Genomic DNA, 16599 nt, shown 5'->3' with positions numbered 1-16599 from the left:
CACCCAGAATTGTTGTGAGGACTGAATTAGGTGATGCTCAGTATCCAGCACCAGAGTAAGCATTTCTTCCATGTTTGCTGAAGGCATGAGTGAATGTACACACACACACTACACTCATGGACACTCACCCACCCGCCACCACATAGAAGGCACGCTGCCTCCTCTCCTCCCATGTCAGAAGTTTGAGAGTCCTCTCCGGTGACCCCACGATCATTCACACTTCTTTACTGTTTTAGCCTGTAGTTTGCCTAGCATTTCCTCTCTGTCCTGTACCAGAGGCATCTCCTCCTTCCCTCTCATCCCAGTCATGACACATACCTACTGATCTAGATCCCAAAACAAACTCTTACAAAAGCCATTCAGGTAAGAACACCCAGAAGAGACCATATACTAGAAAGGTGGTATCATCTGTGTGTATGAAAAAGCCCATGGAAATGTAGAGCTCTATTACACACCCCCTTTTCACTACTAACATTCTAGCTTTCCTCATATTAAAACAATGGCAACAACATACGATCTATGCGCTACTCCCCACTCTAGATACTTGTGTATCATCTTTGTCACATGAACTGTGTTTTTCATGACTCTTTACTCTTAATAGGTGTTATGGAGTGAACTGTATCCCTCTGGATCAACATGTTCAAGGCCTGACCTCTGATGTGACTATATTTGGAGATAGGGCCTTTAGGGAGGCAATTAGGGTTAAATGAAGACTTAAGGGTAGATCCTTGCCTTACAGGACTGCTGTCCTTATAAGGAGAGAGAGACACCAGGGAAGGCACACATAGAGAAAAGACCATGTGAGAACACAGCTAGAAGGTGGCCTTTTGCAAACCAAAAAGACAGGCCCCAGAGGAAACCACTTTGTACTACTTTGATCTTGGGCTTCTAATCTTCACAACTGTGAGAATAAGTGCTTTTATTTAAACCACCCAGTCTATAATATTTTATGTTATGCAGCCCTAACAAACTAATATGATAAGCCTTCCCCCCCCCCACCCCTTAGCTTTAGATAAATACAGCTTGGCACTTACATTTTTATCTCTCAGAAAGCCCATATAAATAATTAATAGATAAAATAATTTGCATGCCTAGTGAGAGGATTCAAGATGTTTCCTTACTGTGTAATCGAATTGATATTTATATCAACCCTGTTTACACAGGTAGGGCAAGTATTTAGCAACTCATTTTGTAGAGGAAGAAACCCACAAGCTTAAATGGGTTTCAGTCCTCACCCAGTGCTACACAGTGGATGATGGGTAGAAAGACCTTAGATCTGAAATTCCTGCTCAACGCCACTGAACCATGCACTCTTTCCTCGCCATGTATAATCAGACAGTTCTCACTATGTGCTTTCCTGTATGCAATTTTCACTCTCTCCTACCCTCCTTTAGCTCTTTATTTCCTTCTAAAGCCATGGAGTAGTGCAAATAGAGCTTAACAGTAAGACATATGTCACCAAATATTACAGGTCCTCCCTAGAAAGGGTCACTCACCATCAGGCATGCCCCGAGGATCCGTCGGTAGGAAGCCTTGGCATTTCTGACTCCTTCTTGCAGAGGCCGTTCCATGTGGGCAAAGCATTGGTCAATGGCCTTCTCCAGAAGCTGTATCTTCTCTTCCACAAATCTCCGCAGACCACTCATGCACAAGTATTCATTCTAGGGACAAGGGCCATAAGAAGCCTGAGGCCAGCCCCCCCAAGGGCACTTTCTCTCAAACTTTGCTTCCTTTATGCTTGTCCATCAACACAAGGTTTAGCCTGAGCTAATCACCCTCAGATGATCTCTATCATCCCAGTAAAGCATCTCTCAGTGCACAGATCTCCTTAAGTTTTGTGGATTGGAGAACACAATAAATATATGCCTCCTGCGACTTACTTTAGGTGTCTAATCCATTAGGCTTTTCAAGGGAATAACTAGTAAAATAAACATATGTTCAATGACATCTGATTCTACAAACATTTAGTGGGTTTTGACTGGGCACAAAGCTGTTTTTGAGGATACTGTTTCTCAAACTTTAACATGTGTGCAAATCCCGGGGAGAATTTGTTCAAATCTCAAAACCTGAGACTCTACATTTCCAGTAGACACTGATCTTCTGGGCCCTGGACCCCACTTTGAATAACAAAGCTACGGGACACAATAAAGACACAACCCTTTCTTCAAAGGAGAATACAGTCTAATCAAGGAGGAAAAGATCTACTGAAATAATACAAGGGAGAGGCAGCCTTGACCTGTAGGTTCCAAATTGGGAAATGTGTAGTATTGTTCTCTGTGTGAGAATCTTGGGGGACCCCACAGTGCCTCCAGCAGATGGGAGCCACACTACTTAACTCATCACTTAAGGCTCTTGATAGCCAAGGCTCAACCAACTTCTCCAGCATGACCAGCTCTCTGATTTCCCAAAATGTCATCCCATCCCAGGTATTTGCTCCTCAGTTGGCTACCATTTCCCAAACGTGTCATCCCTTGTGTGACTCCATGCCTTGGCACTTGCTCCCCATCTTTCCAGACGTAGTTCCAAGGCACCCATGTGGTGGAACTGGGGCTTTCTTTCCTGTGCTTCCACCGCATTTTGTACATCCCTGTGTTACAGCCTTCGTCCTGCTGTGCTATGTCAGTCCCATCTCATATCTCCTTCCCTGGACTTGGAACTCACTGAAAGATCTACAGACTGTGTCATTATTCATGTTTGTTTATTCTGAGGCATGGCACAGGATGTGTGGCTGATAAACAATTTGGAGTGAGTGAACACCCCAAGAAACTGTTAGATAATGTTGGCTTTTAAATTCAATTCCAAATTTGGTAACAGAAATAGCTCTCAAATTGATGTGTGACCTTATACAAATGACTGAGCTTTACTGGATCTTGACTGTATTGAAGTGAATGAGGTTGAATGTTCCTGATAACAGGAGTTCCTTAAATTCTCATACCCTGTAAGTCTTAGAGTAGATGAGTTTTAAGATTTATGGAGACAGTTCAGCTTTCGGCAAACCCTGGGGATTCTCATAGTTTTTTACCAGTAAGAATTCTATAAGCCATACTTTTTATTTCAGAATGGCTTCTGGATTCTCTTGAGTTTGTGGTATCACTGGTGATCAAAAGGAAGTAAGAAAGGAGTCACGAACAGAAACTCTACAGGCAAAATTCTCACAAAGGCTCACACTCAACAAATCCTTGTTGAATAAACAAAAGAATGATAAGAAAGAGCATGTCTGGGAATAAAAGAAAAATAAGAAAAGGAAAGGCTACTATCTACTATGAATAAACACAGGGCTCATTCAACACTGAAATGTCATGATCAATCAACTTCCTACTGATTCATAAAAATAATGACTAGATTCCTGTTCATTTAAAATCACTAACTGCCCAAACTCTATATGTATTTTTTTTTTGGTTTGAGTCATAATCTTAAAAAATTATACATCACCACATTCTTAATTTTGATTTTGTTTTTCAGAATGCAAAGGAACTGACAAAACTCTTGCCTTCCAACTTTCTGTCAATGAATGAAGACTGAGACCAATATCTGAGGCCAAAGAATTTTGAGGAAAAATGCTGGCAAAAGGCTACCTGAAAGGCTACCCAAGAACTGCCAATGAGCCGCCTCCCCTGTGTTTGCTATCACCTACAGCCTAGCTGCAAGGATGGTACTTTGTCCCCACACAGTCTCCCCCTCTGCCTTAGCAGAGGAGAGCATGAGGGAGGGCACTTCTGAGTTTGATTGCAAAATGCCTTGTCCTTGTGTTTGTAAAACAAACCAACCACACACAGCACCACATCTGATTTGTTTTCCATCAGCACTTCCAAAAGCAATCTTTTGCTGGGCAAAGAGGCGATTTTTACCCTGAAGAACTTTTTCGGGAAGTTAGAAGGTCAAACACTTCCCCGGTATTTCAGAGGACAAAGTCAAATTAGAAAATCTCAGATTCCAGGAGGTTGGTTTTTTGTTTGTTTCTGTTTTGTTTTATTTTGTTTTTTAGTTTTTTTCATCACAGAACTAGGCCAAAATGAAGCATAAGAAATATGATGAAAAAGACAGGGAGCCTCACTCTATATGTCACTTACATAGAATTGTTAAAATGCAGACATTTGACCAAAACTGTAAAGGCCATCTACAGTTGGCATTGCTTACTCTTCACATTGAGGTCAGGTCCCCATTATCTGCTCCTCCCGGCCACTCCATGGGGCCAGCCCAGGTGTATCTGCCCACATTCTTAGGACCAGCCCCTTGAAGTTTCACAGAGCCCTACTGGTTCACTTCTCTGCCCCTACCTTGTTCTGCATTACAAGAAGTTGGACAATTTGGTTGTGCAAATCTGATGGTTGAAAGCAAGTTTGGAAATAAACACCCACCAAATAAGGACCTGCAAAGGCTATTTATTCAGAACTTGTTATAGCAAGAGAGTCAGCCACCATCACTTGGGTTTGGCAGAGATTGAAAGGCAAGCAGAGGAGTAGGAAGGCTTCAGGTATGTCCTGATCTGAGGCTGCTGGCACAAGAAAGCTGTGGGTGGGCTTACTGGAAGCAAGGATCCTATGTGATTCAGTAGGGTGCATATTTGGCTTCTCGGGTTGGAAGCAGGGATGAAGATTAGGGAAGCTGTCAGTTATTAACCCATCAGCCCATTTGGGGCTAATTGTCACAGACATGATTGATTGGCTTATTTTATTATTACTAGAGATAGCAGTCTGATTCCTTATGCATCAAACTTACAGCAGGCTATGCCCTCCCAAGTTGATTATTGCAGATAAGAGTTTGGTTTCCTAGGCAGGTTACTAAAGGCTTTGAGTCAGAGTTCTGGTTTTTTTTTAAAGTTTATGTATTTATTTTGATAGAGTGAGAGCAAGGGAGGGGTAGGGAGAGAGAGAGAAAGAAAGAATACCAAGCAGGCTCTGCACTATGAGTGTAGAGCCCAATACAGGTCTGAAACCCACAAACTGTGAGCTCATGACCTGCGCCAAAACCAAGAGTCAGATGATTAACCAACTGAGCCACCCAGGTGCCCCCAGAGTTCTGTTTTAACATATGATTGCCCACTTGTATATTCAGTTCCTCACAAAGAAGCAGTGCACTTGGCAATCGATTGCACCAACAGAGCTTTCTCCAAAACTCTCCGCAACCTCTAATCTAATAGCCTATCCATCTTATTTTAGGGTGACAAAATAAAGTCATCCACCAAAGAGATACATTTGTCCATTACTATGAGAAAAGTAATTTTGAACTGGCCATTCAGAAGGTCTGCATTCTAGATCATGAAGATAAACATGTAAACTCTTTGCTGAATGTCCCTCCTAGTACCCTTCCTCTCACATTATTTTGCTAGGCTGCTCTGAGTCTGAGATTCTGACAGCACCAAGGCATAAAGGAAATCCATAGACAGATGAAAAAATTTTGGGGCTGAAGGCATAACCATGCCTCAGTAGGATAACCAAGAATTGTCAGTATTCTACTAGATTAAAACAAACTACTTCTGTTATCACTTAAACACATTCCATCTTATTCAAGTCTCAGGAGAAGGGAAAGTAGCTGCTGATTGTTTTAACATTTTCCTCTCAACCCATCTAAAATATTATTCCTTTCTTTTTTTACTCAAATGTCACAATTTTAACCCCTTAATTATCTTTTTGTCCCCTTTGATTTTCTGAGCTTAGTATCTTCCTTTAATATGAAAAGAAAATTATTGTAAGTTATTTTTCTGACTTTGTAAAAGGGAATATTCTGCCCAGGCTGGGATACAGAATACACACACACAGGTGTCTTTCATACCGGCAGATTTTCCATGCAGTTGAAACTGTCTGTGAGGAGCAATAATCCGAAGGCTTCAGTAACATACTCGGTCACCATCCTCCTCTTCTTGTCCAGGAGGCTTTTCCTGATATAGCCTCTTAACTTGGGGATTTCTGGAATTCACAGGCAGCACAAACAATTTTAAAAGGCCAAAGTTCACAGCAAATAGAATCCACAAAGATTAATAGAGCAGAATGGCAGTCTGAATTAACTACAGTTGAGGTCCTACATGGGCTGACTACCCACTCACTACACCAGCTTTTCTGAGGGTAGTTTTTCCATTCTAGGATCAGCAATAGAATTCCCTTATGATGCAGCAATAGCATTGCTAGAAATTTACCCAAGGGATACAAGAGTGCTGATACATAGGGGCACATGTACCCCAATGTTCATAGCAGCACTTTCAACAATAGCCAAATCATAGAAAGAGCCTAAGTGTCCATCAACTGATGAATGGATCAAGAAGATGTGATTTATATACACAATGGAATACTACATGGCAATGAGAAAGAATGAAATCTGGCCATTTGCAGCAATGTGGATGAAACTTGAGGGTATTATGTTGAGCAAAATAAGTCAGGCAGAGAAAGAGAGATACCATATGTTTTCACTCATATGTGGATTAGGAGAAAATTAACAAAGGACCATGGGGGAGGGTAAGGGAAAAAGATAGTTAAGGAAAGGGAGGGAGGCAAACCATAAGAGACTCTTAAATACTGAAAACAAACTGAGGGTTGATGCGGAGTGGGGGAGACGGGAAGGGGGGTGATGGGCATGGAGGAGGGTACTTGTTGGGATAAGCACTGGGTGTTATGTGGAAACCAACTTGACAATAAACAATATGTTAAAAAAAACAATAATGAAGTTAGAAGGTCAATTGCTTCTAATGCTGGTAGATCAGCGATGATGAATATTAATTTTATTTAGCAGTACACATCAAACTAAGTAGAAAAGTGCAAGTTGCTTAAAAACATTGGCACTTCCCTTTGGACTGCTACTTACCAGAGTAGTTGAACCAAAGGTGCCCACAATCTCAGATACTCAGCTTTTCAGTCACCCTAGACTTTTCCATCTATATCAAATAACCCTTAATATGAAAATCGCTCATGCCTGCTGTAGAAAGGATGAGAACCTCTGCTGAGTGGGATTCAGGGTTAGAAACTCATCTCAGTCCTAACGCTTTGTTAGTCAGAAGGTAACAGATGTCTTCCTACTTTTTCCCCCATTATTCCTATAAGTGGAACAATTTTGTGAGAGAGAGGTTGCAAATGAGTGAGGGGCAGAGAGAGAGAGGGAATCCCACCATGGAGAGAGAGAGAAAGAGAAGCAAGGCTCACCCAAAGTGGGTCTTGTGCTCCCCCAAAGAGGGGCTGGTGCTCACCCAAGGTGGGGCTTCAGCTCACCCAAAGCAGGTTACATGCTCACCTGAACTGGGGACTCGTGCTCACCGAATGTGGGACTCGAACTCACGAACCGTGAGATCATGACCTGAGCTGAAGTCAGATGCTTTAACAACTGAGCCACCCAGGTGCCCAAGTGCAAATTCTTCTGTATCATTCCTTGCGTGTGCCATGCTGATCATTTCTTTTACATCCTTGTTCGGTAAGTTCCCCCACTTCTAGGCACATTTTACACCTCAGGTAAAATACATCTACGTCTTAGGCCATTTTAAGCTCAGATCAAAGTCAAGCTCAGGTCCTGCTTGTTCACCCACTTTTCACTGGGTGCTCCAGTCACACAGACCTTTAGGCTCTGTGCACTTGTACTCACAGCACCATTTAACCAAGCTTTATTTTTACCTTAATCTTTTATACTTGGCTTAGTATTTGCTCCTCATCTAGATTTTAAGTTCTGAGAAGAAAGGGGTCGTGTCTTCTACTTCTTCCTCTTCAGAGACAAAGCATACAATAGAGGTTCAGTAAATACTCCTAATACCTGTAGCTGGATGAGGGAGGAATCTCAAGCCAAATACTTAGAAAGGACGACCCAATCACTGACCTCTACCAACTCTTAGTAGACTTTGGATGAAAGAAGAATTGTGGTCTCAGGTACCAAAACAATGCAGAGAGAAAAACAAAAACATTTGGTAATAGGTATAGAAACTGTGGCAAGTTGGAAATGTGGCACAGAATGTTCTAGAAAGGGAAATTCAGAGCTCAATCTTGAGAATTTTAGAGACTGAGATAAAAAGCATATAAATTACCAGTTTCCTCCTCAGTGAGGAGGGCCTGCTGCCAGTACTCCTGGGCGCTGACTGTGTACACGAGGTCAGAGGCCTCCAGGACCTTGGAGTCCATGGGCAGTTTTGTCTGAAGCAAGAGAGGCACACAGAGCACAGAATACTCAAACGTGGTCAAGGAAACAATGCACAGGCTTTATAAGAGCCTTCAACAAATTAGCTCACTCACTCTCAGTGCTGCAAGAGCCCCTTAAATAACTCTTTACTTACGCACCTGTATGTAAGGTCTTCCTACCTGTGCAGGCCTCATAAGGTTGGAAGTTCTAAGAAAATTGCTACATGAAAACTATTCTCTCAGGATGTAAAAATAGCAGTTCTAGGGGCGCCTGGGTGGCTCAGTTGGTTAAGTATCTGAATTTTGATTTCAGCTCAGGTCATGATCTCACAGATCAGGAGTTTGAGCCCCACATCACACTCTGCACTGACAGTACGGAGCCTTTTTGGGATTCTCTCTCTCTCCTTCTCTCTCTCTCTCTGCATCCCCCGCCATAAATAAAATTTTAAAAATAAATAGAGCAATTCTAGAAGGAAATGTATAGAGAAAATAGTTTAAAGTGTACCAAAATGTTCAGAAAGGGGGGAAAAGTATTATGGAAAGAAAAAAGCAGAACTCTAGCAAAGGCACTGAGGAGCTGCACCAGCACATGAGCGCCCACGGGTATACAGCCCTCCCCAACTCCGCTTTTAGGGACATCACCCTGGTACCTTGAGACTAGCAATGGTGGGAATCAGTGAGTGCTAGAAATCAGGGCTGTGCTTCATTTATTTATTTAAAATATTTAAATGTTTATTTACTTTTGAGACAGAGGGAGCACGAGTTGGGGAGAGGCAGAGAGAGAGGGAGACACAGAATCCAAAGCAGGCTCCAGGCTCCGAGCTGTCAGCATAGAGCTCAACACGGGGCTCGAACTCACTAACCATGAGATCATGACCTGAGCCGAAGTCTGATACTTCACCGACTGAGCCCCCTCAAATGCCCCTGCTTCTTTTATTTTTAAACGGAGGGCTGGTTGTTATAAATTTACCTACACACTACAACACTGGGCAAAAGTTGTGTAAAAAAGTACAAGGTTCTTATCTGGGTGGTTAGTGAGTGATCAGATACACTTAAAAGAAGAGTAATGTTTAAGAAAATGATGGTTTTAAATGGTAAGGAATTAAGAATGTGAGAAAATGTTTTTTATGATTAGAAAAATCATCACCACAGAGAAGTAATACTAGAATTATACACAAATATTGTTCCATAATCTTTCATTATTCTCACTTAAAAGAAGAGAAAAATCACAAAGAGTGTGCATAGATTTGGGGGCAATAGAACACCATAGAGAGTTGTCAATCTCTTCCTGAGGCAAATATACAAAAGAGCTGAGTGAATAGTCCACTGGGAGAGGCCAGGCCCCATGTCTAGCAAGTGGTAAGCCTGTGTACTCAAGGCTGGAATAGAGATACCTGGGTAGGCTCTTCCAGAAGCGTCACACAGTATAGGCAGGACTGAAATTATACAGAAGATCTGCATGATTAACTTTTTCCCTTTCTGATAGAGTTTTGATTGACCCTAGGGAAAAAGTTTAGGGAAAGTTGAAAGTATCTTCCACTGGGAGATAAAACTGATGTGGAATTAAATTTAAGTAGGGTTTTAAAACAGTTGAAAGCACTAAGTATGCCTCGCTGTTTCCATTATTTATTTTTTTAAACGTTTTATTTATTTCTGAGAGAATGAGAGAGACAGCATGAGCAGGGGAGGGTCAGAGAGAGATGGAGATACAGAATCTGAAACAGGCTCCAGGCTCTGAGCTAGCTGTCAGCACAGAGCCTGATGCGGGGTTTGAACCCACAAACCATGAGATCATGACCTGAGCCGAAGTCGGACGCTTAACTGACTGAGCCACCCAGGCACCCCAGTGTTTCCGTTATTTAAAATCTTGCTCTAAGTTTTATATGCCTCTTCTAAAAATTACTGGAGATTAGTTAACACTTGTGCTTGTTATTATAGTGCAGAGAAATATTTTTATAGTGTCGATGAAGTGACAGTATGCAGGTTCCATTTTATTATAACAGAGATGTAATTACAGCTGGAAGGTAGGATCCAAGAGGTAAGTGGATACTCATTAAATTATAGTATGGGAAGATTAGTCACTGTTGTAAGTCATGCACATTGTTTGTTACCACAGTTTGTAAGAATATTTTGTTTATGAGAGAGGAGAAACCTGTAGTTCAAAATAGAAAAGATACTACAGGCACCTGAATGGTTCGATCAGTTAAGTGACTCTGGCTCAGGTCATGATGTCATGGGTCATGAGTTTGAGCCTCACATCGGGCTGTCTGCTGTTGGCACAGAGTCTGCTTCAGATCTTCTGTCCCCCCCCTCCGCCACTCCCCCAGTAATTCTCTCTCTCTCTCTTTCCCTTTCTCTCTCTCTGTCTCAAATAAATAACTAAAAACTGCATTTAAAAAATAGAAGAGATACTAGACGGAAGCAAAATCAAAAAAGAGATAGCAAAGCTGGAGATCAGTAATATAAACCAGGACCCCATTTTCAAAACGTCTATCGTTTCTGGCTCCATTGTTAAAATAATTTAAAAAAACATTTTTAGGGTTTATTTATTTTTGAAAGAGAGAGAGAGAGCATAAGCTGGGGAGGAACACAGAGAGAGGGAGACAGAATCTGAACCAGGCTCCGGGCTCTGAGCTGTCAGCACAGAGCCTGACTGGGTCTTGAACCCACAAACCCTGAGATCATGACCTGAGCTGACATCGGACGCCTAATCGACAGAGCTCCCCAGGCGCCCCTCCATCATTAAAATAATTTTGCAGTGATACCACCCTGCCTACTTCTTTTGCTTGTATTAAATCATTTAATATGAACCCCTAGCACCCCAATTTTCATTTTTAATATTATTCTTTACTAAAAGAAACCCAAGTATCTTTCAGAGTAGTAGGTCCATGTCTTAGGGCAGGGAAAATTAAAAGGGGTCTGAGTATTTTGTGGTTGCCAAAGAGCAAAAATGTTTTTAACAATGTCTGGGTAAGTCTTAAAGGAACCAGCTTAAATTACAGGCTCCTGTTGGTTGAGATGTGAACTTGAACTTCAAAAAGAACACAATAATTCTATGAAAAGCCACGAGCCCATCATAACCTTCAAACTAAGTAAAATAAGTAATAATAATAATAAGAAATATATATGTGTTGGTCTCTGCCACTGGTTCCTGACCCAGGACTCCTAAATTCCTTATAATTAGGAGTGATGGGAGAACCCTTTGTTCTAAGGTTTAGTCTTTGACCCGAGTTTTCAGCATAGAGTTCCAAAAACCATTGTCATTTCCTAAGTGATAAGAGCACTAGAAGTATCTTTTCTTCTTTTTTTATGTTTATTTATTTATTTTGAGAGAGAGAGAGAGAAAGAAGGGGAGGGGCAGAGAGAGGGAGAGAGAGAATCCCAAGCAGGCTTTGCACTGACAGTGAAGAACCCATGAAATATGAGATCATGACCTGAGCTGAAACCAAATGTCAGACGCTTAACCAACCTCCTGAGCCACCCAGTGCTCTAAAGCATCTCTAGTTCTTGTATTTGGTCTTTGACTCTAGTACCTGACACAGAGTTCCTAAATCCCTTAGAATTTCCTAAGTGATAGGAGTGTCTTTTTTTTTTTTTCTAATGAGGCAACTCTGTGTGAGCTCCTGAATGGGGGCTGGTCATAGAAAGATCAAGCTATTAGAAATTTGGAATTTTCAGCCCTACCTCCCATTTTTCAGACAGGCTAGAAGGGATGAAAATAGAGTAACTGATGATGCCCTATGTGAGAAAGCCTCCATAAAACCCAAAAAATATGGGATTCAGAGAGCTTCGTTGGTGAACACATACACATAACAGGATGGTGACATGTTCCGACTCTTTGGGGACAGAAGTTCTTGCATTTGGGCACCCCTCAGACCTCTTTCCCTATATATCTCTTCATCTGGCTGTTCATCTGTATCTTTTATCATATCCCTTATTATATAAAACACTGGTAAATGTAAGTAATTCTTTCATTGCATTCTATGAGCTATTCTAGCAAATAATCAAATCCAAGAGGAAGGAGGTCATGGAGAGCTTCAATTTGGAGCCAAGTCAGCCAGAAGTTGTGAGTAAACTGAGGACCTACTGTTTGCAATTGGCATTTGAAGTAGGGGGCAGTGTTGTGGGACTGAGCCCTTAATCTATTGGATCTGATGCTATGTCCCAGAAGATATTGTCAGATTGAGGTAAATTGCAGGACACCTTGCATAGAGAATTGCTCAGTGTGGGAAAAAAGTCCAAATATGAGTGTCAGAAGTATTTTTAAGTGTGTTAGCATGGACTGGAAGAATTAATATCATTAAAATGTCCACACTGCCCAAGGCAATCTACAGATTCAATGCAATCCTTATCAAAATACCAACAACATTTTTCACAGAACTGGAACAAAAAATACTAAAATCTGAATGGAACCACAAAAGACCCCAAATAGCAAAAGCAATCTGGAGAATGAAGAACACATCTGGAAGTATCATGCATCCAGATTTCAAAGTATACTACAAAACTACAGTCATCAAAACAGGATGATACTGGCACAAAAACAGACACATAGATCAATGGAAGAGAATAGAAAGCCAGAAATAAACCTATGCTTGTATGGTCAATTAATCTACAACAAAAGAGCCAAGAATATACAATGGGGGAAACACAGTCTCTTCAATAAATAGTATTGGGAAAACTGGACAGCTACATGCAAAAGAATGAAACTACACTACTTCCTTATACTATATGCAAAAATAAGCTCAAAATGGATTAAAGACCTAAATGTAAGGCTTAAAGCCATAAAATTCCTAAAAGAACACATAGGCAGTAAACTTTTGGACATCAGTCTTAGCAATATTTTTTTGGATCTATCTCTTCTGAGAAGGACAACAAAAGCAAAATAAACAGCTGAAACTACATTTAACTGAAAAGCTTGTTTGCACAAATAAGGAAACTGTCAACAAATGAAAAGACAACCTACTGAATGGAAGAAGGTATTGGCAAATCATATGTCTGATAGGGGTTAATATCTGAAATCTATAAAAAGCTCATGCAAGGGCACACAAAATGAAACAAAGAATCCAATTAAAAATAGGTAGAGGAAATGTCCATCAACTAATGAATGGATAAAGAAGACACGATACTTATGTATAATGGAACATTACTCCGCCCTCAAAAAATGAAACTTGCTATATGCAACAATGTGGATGGAGCTAGAATGTATTATGCTAAGCAAAATAAGTCAATCAGAAAAAGACGAATACCATATGATTTCACTCACATGTGGAATTTAAGAAACAAAACAGATAAAAATATGGGAAGCAGGGGAAAGAGAGTAGAGGGAAATAAACCACAAGAGACTTAATGATAGAGAACAAACTGAGAGTTGCTAGGAATGGGTGGGGGGGGCCTAAATGAGTGATGGGCATTAAGGAGGGCACTTGTTGGGATGAGCAGTGGGTGTTGTACCTAAGTGATGAATCACTGAATTCTACTCCTGAAACCAATCTTGCACTGTATGGTAACTAAAAATTTAAATACATACATACATACATACATACATAAAGGGTAGAGGAACTGGATAGACATTCTTCCAAAGAAGACATGACACATGAAAAATGCTCAATATCACTACTCACCATGGAAATGCTAATTACAACCACAAGATATCACCTTATACCAGTCAGAATGGCTAGTATCAAAAAGATAAGAAGTAACAGGTGTTAGTGAGGATGTGGAGAAAAGGAAACCCTCATGCACTGTTGGTGGGAATGTAAATTGGTACATCCGCTCTGGAAAACAGTATGGAGGTATCTGAGAAACTTAAAAATAGAAATGCAATACCATGTGATCCAGCAATTCCACTTCTGGGTATTTGTATGAAGAAAATGAAGCACTAATTTGAAAAGATATATGCACCCCTATGTTCACAGCAGCTTTATTTATAGTAGACAAGATATGGAAACAACCTAAGTGTCTATTGATGGATGGAATGGATAAAGAAGATATAATATACATATATGCAGTGGAATATAACTCAGGCATAAAAAAGAATGAAATGATGCCATTTGCAACAACATAAATGGACCAACTGGATGTTACACTAAGTGAAATAAGTCAGACAGAGAAAGGCAAATATCATATGATTTCACTTATTTGTGGAATGTAAAAAACAAAACAAATGAACAAACAAAACAAAATAGAAACAGACTCACAAATGCAGAAAACAAACTGGTGATTGCCAAAGTAAAGGTGGATGGAAGGATGGGCAAAATGGGTGAAGAGGATTAAGAGGTACAAAGTTCCATTTACAACCTAAACAAGTCATGGGGCTGTAAAGTACAGCCTAGGGCATACAGTTAATAGTATCGTAGTAACGTGGTGACAGATGGTAACTAGACTTATTTTGTGGCGGTCATTTTGTAATATATAGAATTGTCAAGTCACTACATTGTATACCTGAAACTAATATAATATTTCATGTCAATGACTTCAATTTAAATGAAGTATTATGAGTGTATTCCTAGCATGACAGCAAAGGAGAGACACATGGGAGTAGTATGGCTTTCTTAGGGTACCTAAAGCAAAGGTAAAATGTTGTAGGTAAAAGGACATACATGAGAATGTAAAAACCCAGCTCTCTTTCACCTACCACATACAATTAGTCATCCAGACATATAGATGTAAACTCCCTAACATCTCTTGAATGCACCTCCTCTCCTTTAGTCCTAGAGGAACTGCCTAGTTCAGGCTCTTAGCACTTCCTGACTTGATTACAGGAACAACCTCCAACTGGTCTCCCTGAATCCAATCTTCACTTGCCCCTCCCACCATCCATTCTTCTTAATAACAATCTTTCTAAAATACATAGTATTTCCAAATTGAGGTACATAAATGTAGCCTCAGGTGTCCATCATTTATCCTACAATATTTTTTCCTAATTTTTATAATAAAAAATAAGCATGGACATCCATACAAATGACTACCTTATAATCAACTTAGGTCTCACATTTTCTATGACTAAGATTAAATTTGCTCTGTGAGAAGGGATGCATTACAAGTAAAGGTTTCATATTAACTCAGACTAAAGTCAAGTGGTTGGAGAATTAAGGTATTGCCTGGCATCAGAGGTGAGGGTGTGGAGACCTCAAAAGGACGACCTTAATAGTCAGAACCACAGTCCCCTTGCAAGCTGGCTCACTGTTGTCCAAACCCTATCTCATATGCACCAACATTTATTAGCGTTTGTTAGCAATAAACTTATCATTAGCAGGTATTAGCAATAAATATAGTCGTGGATTGTGTATTGAAGTATATTGTGTTTTTGTCTCCAGCAACAATATGACCAGGCATTCATTAAATGCATATTTCTGTAATGCCAACAAGAACAATTAAAGAGAATAGGAACAGCTTTCTCAGTTTTGCCTCATTTAAACCAGCATTCAAAAATTGCTCAAAGATTTTCGCTTAAGTATGAGATCTGACTATTCTGAATTAGAAAAAGTTTCAACTCCACATAGAACATGAAATGATTTTCTGCATCAATGTCACTGAATTCAAAATATGGAATGCAATTAAATACAGAACTGGGCATCAGGCCATATGTTTTCACTATTACCCAGTACTAAAGATTTAGTTTCAGCAAAACCAAAACATCTATCACCTTCTACTAACCCTGATGTACCACTTCCACGTTTCATTAATATTTTATCTTAAAATTGGTTTCAGTTTTATAGTAGTATGAGACTCTTACAGTAAGGAGTTTTATGTTTATAACTATTTCCATGACAGAAGAACAAAAATGATTTAAGAAAACACCAAGATGCCCACAGAACAATTTCTCAAGCTTGACAAACACAGCTCAGGCTTTATCTCCCAACACTCCTGCAGAAGGCCCTTTCTCCCACTTGTTCATCTTACTAAAGACTACTGGTTCTTTATTTTTTTAAAATACTTTTTAATGTTTATTTTTGAGACAGACAGAGAGAGACAGAGCATGAGCAGAGGAGGGGCAGAGAGTGAGGGAGACACAGAATCTGAAGCAGGCTCCAGGCTCTGAGCTGTCAGCACAGAGCCCAATGCAGGGCTCAAACCCACGAACTGTGAGATCATGATCTGAGCCAAAGTCGGATGCTTAACTGACTGAGCAACCCAGGCGCCCCATGACTACTGGTTCTTTAAAATTCTGCTGAAGAGCGTGAGGAGTTTTCCCTGCACCTCTCTGCAGCACCACATCCCTCTACCTGCCCTGGACTGCCAGTGTGATCCCTCCATTCTTCTGTGTTTCCCTCACCACCCAAGGCGTTCCTGCAGCGGATCACCCTCAAACAGTGTGGTGATCTCTGATTTTACCTGCACGTATATCTCAGTAGACCATACACTCATTCAATTCTTCTAACAACCACCAGAGGTAGATACTATCATTTCCCAATTTTACAGATGAGAAAGTGGAGGCTCAGAGAGGAATGGAAATTTGCCTAAGATCACAAAGTTATTAATCGGTAGGACAAAGTTAAGTCCAAATTGTCTA

General features: G+C 40.4%; 1 protein-coding gene across 1 annotated transcript in view; it reads right to left on the bottom strand.

Annotated features, from left to right (window-relative positions):
- Positions 1-16599, bottom strand: part of NUGGC (nuclear GTPase, germinal center associated) — a 49107-nt gene that overhangs the window by 10837 nt on the left and 21671 nt on the right. Inside the window, exons 11-13 of the mRNA XM_039217369.1 lie at positions 7997-8102; positions 5773-5906; positions 1497-1661 (exon numbers count right to left, since the gene is read on the bottom strand). Of these exons, the coding sequence (XP_039073300.1) occupies positions 1497-1661; positions 5773-5906; positions 7997-8102 (405 nt within the window). The remainder of the gene's footprint in view (positions 1-1496; positions 1662-5772; positions 5907-7996; positions 8103-16599) is intronic.

This window comes from Hyaena hyaena, unplaced genomic scaffold (assembly GCF_003009895.1).
Source record: "Hyaena hyaena isolate Hyena2069 unplaced genomic scaffold, ASM300989v1 scaffold_682, whole genome shotgun sequence".
NCBI lineage: Eukaryota > Metazoa > Chordata > Mammalia > Carnivora > Hyaenidae > Hyaena > Hyaena hyaena.
This window is presented reverse-complemented; position numbering and strand designations above follow the sequence as displayed.